The 13,731-nt window shown below is 33.2% G+C and overlaps 1 protein-coding gene across 3 annotated transcripts in view; it reads left to right on the top strand.

Annotated features, from left to right (window-relative positions):
* LOC113518378 (guanine nucleotide exchange factor DBS-like) overlaps positions 1 to 13,731 on the top strand; it is a 145,727-nt gene that overhangs the window by 29,912 nt on the left and 102,084 nt on the right. Inside the window, exon 1 of one of the 3 annotated variants that reach the window (XM_026903274.3) lies at positions 4,318 to 4,519. The exons of the other annotated variants lie outside the window; for them this stretch is intronic. Within the exon in view, the coding sequence (XP_026759075.2) occupies positions 4,468 to 4,519 (52 nt within the window). The 5' untranslated portion in view covers positions 4,318 to 4,467. Of the gene's footprint in view, positions 1 to 4,317; positions 4,520 to 13,731 lie in introns of those variants that run through there. 3 annotated transcript variants of the gene reach the window in all.

The following is a 13,731-nucleotide window of genomic DNA, read 5'->3' as shown; positions in this document are numbered from 1 at the left end:
CGTAAATTCGTTCGCTTAATCAAAATAAAGAAGTAACCTACGTTTTTTCATTTAAAACACAACGTTTATGCTAAATTTAATAACGATTGTTAGATACGCTATAACATCAAGTGGAAACAAACTCACTTTCACATTTATAATATTAAATAAGCAAATATAATCAAATGTACTAGTATCTCATTTGAAATAAAAATAGGTATGTACATAAAAATACTTTTAACTGTACCTTCTAAAAGGCCACAGTAGTAAACTTAGCAAAAACAAAAATTATGTTATAATGAGACAGAGAGAAAGAGATTTCTTATGATTTTCTTACATATATATATTGAAATATTACTCTTTCAATCGACTCGTGTAATCCAATCAGAGTCTATTTCCTACCTGAAAGCTAAATGGGTGTAAATGTGTGTCCGCCTGTTGGTAACGCTTTATAAATAACCAAGAGCTTGACCGAAGCCAGTAGAAAACATTACGAAATACCGAAATAAACATTCAAAAGACATAACCATCTTCGGACATACTGTTTATCACAAACAGGAAACAGTTTAGTTGGAAATAAACAGATGGCTGGAAAATTCTTTATCCTCTAAAATCCATTGAAAATACAAATGAACGATTAAGGATTAAACAGTTTTCTTGAAGAAATGTTTTTCAAATAAACCAACCTAATCACTCGTTAAAAAGAGCTAACGTAATGAATCCAAAATTGTCACTTGAGATGTGTCTGAAGTTTATAAAAGTTTTAATGGCTTTTAATGGATGGAACCTGTATGTAAGTTCTGAATGAAAAATATCTTCCAGTAAATTATAATTGAATTTACTAAACTCTTTCAGAATTTGTACATTATGAATTATGCGAAAGAGGCCTGTTTGAATCGAAGTATTTGATTTCTATTGTTACTGCCTACCCTAATGGGAGACAGGCGTGGAAAATAGGAAGTGTATATTACTGCCAAAAGTTTGTATTTCAATTTCTATTATATACTAAATATATCTAATTCTATATTCTTGCCATATATATTATTGACTACGTAAAACTTCATTTAATTTTTCATCTTACTTTATTTTTTATAAAAATTGAAATGACAAGCTTACAGCCCACGTGATGGAAAGTGTCGCCGATAGAAACTGTCACCCTTCTATAAATAAAGCAAAATTACCTGTATGTTTTATAAGAAAACTGAATGTATGTTTGATCAAATAAAAAGTGAGTTCATTGATATCTGTCAGAGGCAGACATTGTACAAAAGTACTCTGCTTGAGTACCTCTGTCGCATTCGTGTTTCTGTTGTGAAGCAGCTATGCTTGCAAGTGAGATATGGCAGTTAAATTACAGAGCAGAGAGGCATAATACTATAATCCTCAATAATAGCAATGAGATTTATTTGTAAAAAAAAAACATAACTGTAGTTTCCTAACTAATATTAATATTAAAACAATAGCAATACATATACAAGAGAATTATGGGTGTCACAATGTATATTACTATACTACAGCGGATGAACTCGTTTGCCATTCTAAATGTCATAGTAAAATATTATTTTTACACTTATTATTAATAAATTGAGCTAACCAAATCACTGGACTCTCTACTCTACTTTTTTCTATAGAGGTACACACCCTGTATAACACCCGGTAACAATCTATCTTTTCCCTGCCTTAAAATTTATTTACTCTTCATTGTATTAATGATCTAAAGGGACATGGGATAGTTAATAACCGATGCTAGTAAATCGCTGCCGATCGGCCTTCACACGGTCCTCCCTGGAAACTATCGCGGTTATTTTCAAATGAATCTGTTAAGGTGAGCCACAAACAAACACAAAATAGGACTTCATCTTTACCTATCATCATTCAATGGTATCTTAATTACCATACAGGCGGGGTTGCCATTATATTTTCATCCAATACATTTTCCAATAATTGTCAGAAACGACACACGTAGTACGTACATAGGTATGTGCATACATATTTGTCACGCGTGTCTCCCATTAGATTAGGCAGAAAAAATGGAATGCCAAATGCGTATGTTCATTAAATTTCCCTTATTCAGTTATATATTATATTTTCATATAGATAGAGTGTCTCTATAAAAATGCTCCAGAAAAGCGGATCAACTTTTTCATACACTTTTCCGTGATAAATTGTGATTCCTTTATAACTTTTATATTTATTTTGTCTTATAATTTCTGCATCTTTTAATGCGTTAATACTCATTTTATTTATTAAATAATACGTCAAGATACATTGTACGCGTAAGTGTACAGTACACTTATAAAAAAACAAGTCAGCTAATTTGACAATTAGCTGACAAAATGTTGACCCGCTTTTGTGACTTGATGCTCTATTTATATAACCTAAGATTTTATTATTATTATATCAACCGTTAACTATCCACTACTGCACATAGGCCTTCCCCATAAGAAAGGGAGTTTTGTCAGTAATTCCCGTACTTGGCAAGCAGGTTGGCAATCGCAGTTAGACTTTGATGATGTTTTAAGAGAAACGCTGCTGCCTATCCTTCGACCCACCTCTACCGACACCCACGGGAAAGGAAAGGATTGCCCATTCTATCCTGGAACCACAGGACTCGGCATTTTTATCTATACCATATGATTAAAAAGCTAATGACCTAAATTCCTTCTATAATCCACTTTTAAATATTAAGTAGGTATTTTATATCTGGCCGCACATATTAAGAGCTGTTTGTGTGACTTGGGTTAAGTGACTGTCAATTTTAAAACCACGACCCTTTCGTCCTAAAACAAAAGGGTAATTTAATTTCCAACCTTGAGATGTGTGCGGTTAATAGAGATAAGTATAATAAATTGCCTCGCGAGAAAAAATATATATTGACATTTGCAATTTCAGCCTCGCTTTCCGACCGTGAAACGCAAATTCAGCGAGAATTTTGTAGAAGGTTTATTATTTTTTTTTTATTTTAACGTTGTACAAAAGAAAAAGAAATATTGCCAGATTGTGAACATTGTGTTCTTAGCTTTTTTTTTTAATTTAAATGTCCGTAATATACATACATATAATAATAATATTATTATATGTGCTTAATTTAATTTTTGTCACTGTGTTCAACATATGCCCATTCTTAGGTTTCACTGTGTTTGCATTTAAAGTATTAATTCCGATATTTATTATTCGTATGAAAGCTAAAAACATATTTTTTATTGTCGTTAAACGAAACCAACATCACAATATTCTGTAAAAAGGAAATAAACTTTCATAATAGTACGACATCCGACGATATATCCCCTGGGATATGACTGAAAAATAAGTTTCTTGTTTTATTTTTGCTCACAGGATCTATGCTGTAACTGAAAATGATAATAAATGAACAGCAATATATCTCTATTTACGTTTAATATCCCAATTTTACGATTATTTGGTATTTATACAAATACGTATTTTGTAAAATTAAATTGTTATTAAAAAAAAAACAATAGTCGTATTTCTCTGCTCATTATTTTCATCTGAAATTATATTCTGATTTCTAAATTGGGTGGTATTTGGTGGTATCATAAAAAACTACTATTCAAATATGTAACATTTTTTTTTATTTCTATTATAAAAATATCGAGTATTTAAATTGAATGTGTGCACATTTATATGTACTAGTAGTGAAATCACTAGGGACGTCTGGTACAGTTAACGTATGCAAAATCCCAATCCAATTAGGATATGCTCTCGAGGAGAGTACAATCCATTTCAAATCGAAGTCGTTAGTGTTATAAATAATATATTAGAACAGAAATTTCAGTATATTAAAAATATAAAAAACCAACCAAAAATTTCTTTCACACCAATTTAATTGCTGGACGTGTAATGTTAATATTAGAGCCTTACAATTTTTGTCGTTTATCGACCAATATACCTTTAGAAATAATATTCATATTAACCATTAGAACTCTTAAAAATTTGTTAATATATATAAACCGGGTATAGAAGAGACTCCAGCGTTTATACTACTATACTACGCAGTCATTGAAACCGGCATGCCTATATGAGACGAATTATGAAAATGAATGGAAACGAGTAGCAAAATTGACGATAAATATTAAATAAAAACTACATTTGATGTTGTGTTCAGTCGACATAAGCGAATTTTCAAAGCAAAATAAGGCTATTAAGAAGAAAAACGAGAATAGATGCTGTTGAAATGTTATCAAAACATCTAATCTGTGTATCGCTTTCGTCACATGCGGATTACATCACACCTCACGCGTCGCATCACGCATGCAGCTCTGAGATATAGGGCGGCGCGGCGGGAGCCATCCTACTGCGGAAGGACTGCGATACAAGCCAGTCAGTCAGCGTTGTTGTTGCGACCGGCAATCGGCACGCGGTCGCGCGTAACGGAACGCGCCATATTCGATTTTCGAATTAATCAAAATTCGCTCGGCAGTTCAAATCTAATATATATAGTGACACATGTGTTAATAACGAACGAGTGATATGAGAATACGGTTCGAAGTGCCCAACAAATTGGAGATAACGTTTGGGAGAGGTAGTGATTTTTATTTTTGGTATACGTTACCATCAGTCGAACTCTATGCCTGATTATCTTAATGGTAGCATAAAAAATGGTAAATTTTGCGTGTTCCAAATAAATATTGGATATTTTCCTGTATTTTGAAGTATGATTTTGATAGATCAAAGAAAAAGAGAAAAAAAATATGGAAAAAATCAATTATTTTGCCTATAAAGTACGTATCCACAAAATTTTGATATTATCAGTTAACAGATATTATCATTTCCCCATGATATCTGTTTGAATACGTAGATTATAGGATACGTGTATTACCCCATGGTACTTGTACCATGAAAGAGTCTGTTAATGAATACTTACATACAAGAACTCCGTAATGAGGGTTTCACAAAGTAGACTAGTCCATTATTATTGTTGCCCATGTAACAAGCATGTAATACTATAATAAGATGTAGAAAATACATAAGATTTATGCTCGGCTAAGGCTGAAAAATTGCACTACTCAGGCTTCTACCTTACCGCCGCAGTATTAGAATTATAAGTTTTATAAATGTCTCTGCGTAATTTTTTTTAGAACTTATAATTCTACCGGAGAGAGTATTAAAAAAAAGGAAATAAAGAGATTTAATTAAGATGCTTTAACATCTAAATCTTATAAGGGAATTTAGTGACTATACGAACAATATAATGTTTAAATTAAAATAAATACTATTAATTTTAAAATCTTAAATAAACACTTAAAACAAGTAATTAAGATATCTCTCGGCGGTTAAAAAATAGAAACAAAATTAAAAAAAATTAATAGAGAAGCATCCTATAGATTGTAAAAAACTTTAATAACATAAATATCATATAATATACATTTAAAAAATAAAAGCGAATTAAGAACTCCTCCTTTATGAAGTTACTTAAAACATAGGATAATTTATTTATTTACTGTAATGTATTTATCATACTTAAATATAATTATAAATATGTAGTTGTAATGAAATAATAATGTCTAGATAAAAATAATAGGTGGGTATATCTATTACTACGTACCATAGATAAAAATATTAGGCACCTAATATTTTTAAATATTATTTTACTACAAACATTAAATAAAATAGTCACACGTAGCTTCTTAATTTGCTATTTTTTTTTTTATTTATTACAATTCTACTTCATTTTGATACATGAAACAATATTCACTATCTTTATTTTGCCCCTTCATCGTAACTTAAATGTAACTCGAAGCGAATTATACAATTTGAAAAGTGGACGTGATGGACTAACAATAAACCCACTGGTAAAAGAAATTTATTTCATGCTATTGACATAAAGCATACAGATCTTAAAAGACAATACATACATATATACAACGCAACAAATCCCTCCTTTCTTTGGCAATTGGGTAGAAATATTTGAAATGCAAATAGAGCAAGACAGGAGAATAACCAATTTGCATATCAATCATTCCTAAAAATTCAATTTTATCATTGGATAGCTAAAATAATTACAAAGAAAACGGTCTTTGCTATAATAAAATTATAAGGCTCGAAAATTCTGTTCTTTGAATTTTTTGTGATTTCAATGAATATTTGGATATAATACTTTATTTTCATTATACAATATAAGGAATATGCAACATATTAATAAATGTAACGATACAATTGTATAAGTACCGTAAGGCGGTCTGAAAGCAATATTTTCAAGACAACCTCAGGGTAACAGACTAATTGTTGTACAAGTAGTTATGATAATATTGTACAATTAGCAAAATTCGAAATAACAGCTTAAAACATTAAGGAAAATAATTACAATTATCTATATAATTATTTTAAAAATTTGTTTAAGAAATTCCCTTAGGACAAATAAATATTTCAATACTTCTTTTTTACGTCATCATGAGGAAGTGACTGAAAACTAATATAGTACAACTTGAATAATGGTGTACGTTTTATCAGAATCAGTAGAGCGAATCATGAGATACAGCCCCCATTATAATACATCACAAAAAATGTGGATATCCTTCGTAATTGGGTTGAATACCTTAAGGGGGATTTGGAAATTACCACGCGTGGTAATTTCGGTAAATCCCTTTGTACCCAATTACGTTTACATAAGACAACTCAGAATTTTTAGGTTATTTATCGTGCTTTTTTTTTTGTTTTGTATAATGTTGACCAACGCAATCTAGTTATTAAGTGGTAACGGGAAATAGTGGAATTTGTACAGCGAAACCGCAGAGGTAACAGCTAGAAATACTTTAGTATATCGTCAAATATTAGTATATAGTTTAAAATACTAATATTTGTAGAGGTGTAGATGTGGGCTTGATGATATTTATATTTATAGATTCAGAAGGAGTGAGAGAAAGAAAGATTTAGTACGAGATTGTATTATTAATAATATTTACAGTAAATAATTCCAGATATAATAAGTCGCGATACAAAATATTGTTCGGTACAATTGCTAAGACAAGAAGATTGTCAAGAACGTCACTATTTATTTTTCTGTAACTATGTAGGTTTGAAAGAGGTTGGTAGCCTACATATTAAAATAGAAATTATAATAAATATTTTGTGACAAACAATCATGCCTGATTCCTACCAATGGTCAACCTGGATGAAGGGATTGTTAGCAATGTGGACTACCAGCTCCGTTGCTAGCAATATACCCTGTTAGGTCAACTCCACGTGATCCCCTCTGGAAACTGTGTATTCATCACGATGGACTACTGATCTATCATTTCATTCTCACTTATCCTTCACTGGCGCCCTGCCAGCGTATACCGTTAGCGCAGGCGGGGCTACAATTCCATTATTAAAAAAAAAACAATATACCCTGTCCCGTCGATTTCCACGCGATTCCCCCTGGAAACTGTCGTGGCTAATTCTTGTAAAATTCGTCATGACGAACTGACTAACCTGCTTTCACCTATCATCTCTCATTGGTGTACAGCCAGCATATACCAATAGTGCAGGGGGGGGGCGTTCCACATTCACTCATTAAAAAAACTGTGGTATGAGAAAATTGATAAGAAACTTCTTAACTCTTCGACAGGGAATCAAACCTCGCAATCAAGTCAGGTAATCCAAAGAATACGGATACAGTTTATATATTTGCTTGATAATTACATCATTTATTCTTTCATGTAACAAATTAGATACTTTATTCTTACCACCGTGGAGGCGCATTAATGACGAACCAAAGATATTATATTTATTAACTAGTTATTTACCTTAGTGAATATATTTATTATTTTACTAGCTTTTTTTCGCGACTTTGTCGACGTTTAATGTGATAAAAAGTTCCCTATGTATTCATATCGAGTATATTTCATGACCCTTCTGTCTACAAAATTTCAATCAAATAAAATTATTTAATCAAGCTGAACGAGCTATAAGAGCTAACAAACAAATATCTTTAAAAATTATAACATTATAAGAGTTAATAATTTCGGTTTAAATTTGCCTCGTCTTTCCAAAAAAAGATGTTTCTCAGTACACTAGTCCAGTCATAATAAATCCACCAAATTGCATGTTACAACGCATTCGTGTTGTGCAAGTATATACAATTGTAACTTGAAACGAAATTTTGTCTGCGAACAAAATATGCAACGTTTGCGACGGCCTTTATCTGTCATAACGCGTCTTAATAACAAAAGTTAGTACGATCCACCGGACCTACCTGATGCAGGAGAAGCAAGTACAAACTCTGACGTGTTGTTATCTCCTCTCCTATTGTGCGAATGTCACAGTTGGAGATAACTAAGCGCACGGTGTCAATGATAACGGGCCTTTATTATAGTATCCAATTCAATTCAGATTTTACCGACTTTGAAAAGGAGGTTTCTTTATGTTATGCAATATCTTGGCCAAATATGATGAGATTTTGGTAATTCTTTTTGCAATGGACACAGTTTACTCCCGTCTTTGTCCTATATTCATTTTATCTTATTGTTATATAACGATTACCACTTTTCAAATCGTGTACTGATTGTTGCTACGATCTGGTATAACTAGTTCGGATTGATTTATAACTTAATCGAGTGACCTTAGTCAGCTGACATACAATGAGTATAGGTGAATTAAGAACCTCTTCCGTTTAAAATCGCTAAATAAATGATCCATACAAGATTTATAATAATTCGCTAAACTCAATTAGGTGATGTCCAATACCGTGAAAAAAATTTTTTTAAAAAAATATTGTAAATAACACATTATTTTTTAGTATGTAATTGCAGATACTATTTATTAATCTAACTACACATATATTGATCACTAACTGTTAATCTTACACTTAGTGTGGTGTCGAGACAAACGCTCTCGCCATTATCGCTACTTTGCTATTGCTAATGTATGATTGAATGTAAACGTACAGTAGTTACTATATTTACATAATAACATTTGTCAAGAATTTTATCTTGTCTGTTTCACTAAATCTAAAGAGGCCCTACAGATAAGAAGGTAACGTGATCTTTGTCGAGTTGCACCAAACTATTCACAATCATCACTATTCATATTTTTTTTCAACTTGAAATGGCAGGGGTGAAAGGGATTGTAAGTAACGGGATCTGACTGCCCCATCAGGGCGACCTCCACGTGGTTCCTCTAGAAACCATCATGGCTAATTCTTGTGGAATTCGTCTCGATGGGCTAATGAGCCTGCATTTGTCCTCACCTATCGTCCCTCACTGATGCTCTGCTAGAGTATACCATTCACGCGGCGGGATTACTATTTCATTATTACCCATAAAAAACTTAATGAACTATAAAAATGGTAATTCTTATGCATTGTTATTAAGAACTAAGGTATCTTGCCTCTATAACCTATAATTGCACTATCATATGCCAACCTTCAAATTGAAACACAGCCATGTCACAGCTGCTTGATGGCAGAAACACAAGTTCCAGAAACCTGCTGGTAAATTGAATTTTTAAGAGTTTACTGTATGCTAAGATCTTATGCAGAAAAAATACTAATTGTTCAAAATGAACCTTTTCATATAAGTTGACAATTAGAGTTTTTTTTTTATATAAAAAAAGAAAATTGAAAAAATTAATATTAACAAAAAATATAATGCATCACATTAACAGACGATATTTTTATTTAAATAAAAAAAAACCTAAATAAATAAAGAAAACCAGCATTTTTAATTTACAGCAAATTATCATTATGACGAAAGTACCACAAAAAACTAACTTCAATTTTGATCAATTTAAAATAGAACTGAATACAAAAGTAAATTGTTTAGTTTGTACGAGAATTATCAAAGTCAGCTGCAAAGGCAATTCACGTAACAGCAAGGTACACCTTGACTTATCAACACTTTGATACTGTATACAACAAATAAAATTATAGGTATTTAACATTTTTACACGTTCTTGTCAGTGATAATAATAAACTACAAAAAATAAATATTACTTTAATTTTGTAGTAGTTGCGATTAGTTTTTTTTTTTATACAACTTACTATGGCAAACAAGCTGATAGCCCACCTGATGGAACGTGGTAACCGTCGCCTATAGACATGAGCAGTACCATGGACATAACAGAGTATACTGTTTCGCCCATGATACCCCCCATGCGTTACCATTCCTGAGGACTCAGGTGTTATTCTTCTGTACCCTGTAAATTCACGCCATATCCCACCCTTCGAACCGAAACACAGCAATATACGAGGTTTGTCCGGAAAGTACGTATAAAAATTTTTTAAAAATTTTATTTTACAATTATTCAGGTAAATCAATTTTATCCCCTTCAAAGTACTCCCCCTGTGACATAATGCACTTGTGCCAACGCCGTTTCCACTGTGAGAAGGCTCCTTGAAAGTCCTCTGGTTGTAGGTTTCTCAGCTGCCCCGTCGTAGCTTTTTTTATCTCATTTATGTCCCCCAAATGCCGCCCCCGAAGTACCAATTTGGTTTTTGGGAACAAGAAGAAGTCACACGGGGCCAAATCCGCCGAATAGGGGGGTGTTCGGTCACCGTAATGGAATTTTTACTCAAAAACTCACGGACAACAAGAGAGGTGTGGGCAGGGGCATTGTCGTGGTGAAGAATCCAACGCCCCTCTCGCGCCAATTCTGGACGAACTCGTGCCACACGAGCTTTGAGGCGTCTGAGCACATCGACGTAGAATTTTCCATCAACTGTCTGGCCTGGAGGGACGAATTCTTGATGGACAATCCCCCGAACATCGAAAAAAACAATCAACATTGTCTTGACATTTGAGCGGGATTTTCTTGATTTTTTTGTTCGTGGTTCCCCGGATGTCTTATCGAATTAGATCGGCAAAAATTTCACGGCCATTCTTGCCGAGTTTCGAGAGAAACTTGATTACGACGCGCTGCTCTTCAACGGAAGCGGGCTCCATGCCGACGGGGTTTCGTTAAGAGGTAACTTCACAGATGGCGTGACAAGCCAGTTCCCACCGCACGGCGGTCAGACCAGAACTGAAGCATTGTTAGGGACATAAGGAAGGGGTCCTGCGCTTACCTGGCCTCCCCACTCCTCTTTCTCGCATTCCAGAACACTTTTATACGAACTTTCCGGACAGACCTCGTAAACACAACTGCTTTACGGTTGAAACACGAATCGGACAGAGGTACCCAAGCAAACGACTTTTGTACAAAATCTCCCTCTGGTGAGTTAGTTGAATGGTAGTGGTCTAGTGTTTTTAAACTTTCAGTTATGTTAAAATTAAAGTTCTCAAATTCGTCTAATTGGTGGCAATGGAATGGTAACTCCGCTTGCGCTACCGGTATACGTTGGCGGGGCACCAGTAACGAATGACAGGTGAGGACGTAATCAGGTCAATTAATCCATCGTGACGAATTCAAAAATCAACCACGATGGTTTCCAGGGGGAATCGCGTAAATGTTGACTTAACATGGTGTTATTACGAGCAATGCGGCTACTAAAGCTTATTACAAACAATGCGTTTCCTCACAAACATGGGTATGTACCTACGCTTGGTATGAACCTTATACACATTATTATTACGTAAGTACACACTATAGATAGATAATAAACCGTGTAGCGATGTTTTTTGCTAATGCTAACTTTTTGTTAACAACCGGTTTGAGGTAGAGTATTGTGAATGAGTTCACAGCTAAACATAATGCCACATTTGTTTAATATTTTAGAGCTAAAACATATAAGTTTATTAAGATTTAAGTCGATTTTTTTAGAAGAAAACTTTGTACAAAAATCATTAGCTTAGGTACTTCTAGCGACAGTTACCACTTTCCATCAGGTGGGACGTCAGCTTATAAACAAAGATATCTATTCGATACGAAGTAACAGTGATACATCCATGACTCTAGACTAGACAATCAGGGTTCACATATAAACAACTACAGGGAAGGTTTAAGTGAAAAATACATTTTTATTTATGTTTTTTTACTTTAATCCTGCCGAAAAGCCTAATGGACGTCAAAAAAGATCTAGCGTTAGTCTTGGTGGAGTGTCGATTTATTTTAAGTATATTTGACTTCTAACAAGAACGAAAGAATAAAATATAGTTTCCGTTGACAAGTAAGTCCGTATATTTATTTAGATGTCGCGTTCGTGTACAATATATATACATTTAAATACAGTCGAATCTAGAAGCTTCTCCTTTTTAAACTTTACTTGAATGCTTCTATAAGACAGAAAATATTCGATTAGTAATAACAAGCATTGCATACATTCCTAGTGAACTTTTTATATGCTAATATTGAATGCAGAAATTACCTTTTTGTTTGATATAAAACAGCAGACCATATTTGTGTACAAAAAGGTAACAACATATTTATTTTATGGAGACTCGTAAGTACGCATAACATTTGTATGTAATATTGATACAGGCCCCAGAATGTTACACACTCATAGAAGATAGATTTATTTAAAATCTTACTTTATTTACTGTCCTTGGTTGGAAAAAAAAATCCGGTGTGGCTTTTTTGTTCATCTCATAGTGGAAAATAAGTGATTGCGTATCTAAAGGAAATTATAAACCGTAATCTATTGTCATGAATATTAAATATGGACATTATAAAATGTTGGATTACATTAAATACATTATGATGCCCATAGTACCCTATATACGTTGCCCTTCCTGAGGACTTGTATTGCAGCGTTCTGTACACTCTCTCCCTAATACATGTTATAACTAGGGAATATGGACTTTATCTCAACGATTAAACTCTTCTGGGTATTAATTAAAGACATTATAATATACTGTACAGAATATACTTATAACATACTCACGCTTTATTTTCACCATCTTTATTATTCTGCCTTTAGACTGATGAAAATTATTTGAATGAGTACTTATAGTAATAATTCATGTCAATTCTTCATCTTAGTGAATCTGTTTATTGATCGATGTAAATTGTAATAGAATAATTTTAATACTTTTCTATATAAGTGCGTACGGACAGATTTACGACCATAAATATTGTTATACTCTCTTGCTATTTCTATACACTTAATCAAGCGAAAAATTACTAGAAAGATTTTAATTTCCATGGACTATCAACCGTCATTGTATTGAGATTGTTCCCATGAAATTTTTATGGATAGATCTATATGAAATATCTTTTAAAATTCGTAATTAGAGAAAATGGTTAGATAGAATTTTTGGAAGATCTTACAGACTGAAGACAAAAAATATCTTATAAGATAAATTTAGATATCGTTCGCGTATTAATTGATAGATTATCGTATATTTGATAGTGCAGTACCATATGCACAAGCACAATAGTCTTTCAAGAATCTATTTGCTTATTTATTGTATGAATTAAATTCGTGAAATCAACTTATCTTGTGCAACATATCTGAATGTATGCTGCGTTTTACATAATGTCTCAACTATTTGTTTAAAAATCAGGAGAGACATTGCTTTTTGACGCTTATTTGCGTAAGTTGCAAGGCCGTGAGACAATGGGTGCGCGGGCGCCGCGCCGTGCGCTGCTACGGCCAGGTATGGCGGCTACATATGCCATATTTTTCATAATGATACCTACCTCTATACTTATTAAATTTATGCACCGTATAATAAACAATATAACAATAGTGTTTTTATACCACTGCTCTTTGAATGCGAAGCCCACACATCTCTGTTTGTCGATGTCGTTCACAAAGCCAATGTCATCTGTGCCAAACGCAATATGGGGGGCGGGATGTTACCAGTAATGCGGACTATCAATCCCATTGCTAGCAATATATCCTGTCAGGTCGACCTCCACATGGTAGTCCTCTAT

Source organism: Galleria mellonella, unplaced genomic scaffold (assembly GCF_026898425.1).
Source record: "Galleria mellonella isolate WM207_F2 unplaced genomic scaffold, CSIRO_AGI_GalMel_v1 utg171, whole genome shotgun sequence".
NCBI lineage: Eukaryota > Metazoa > Arthropoda > Insecta > Lepidoptera > Pyralidae > Galleria > Galleria mellonella.
This window is presented reverse-complemented; position numbering and strand designations above follow the sequence as displayed.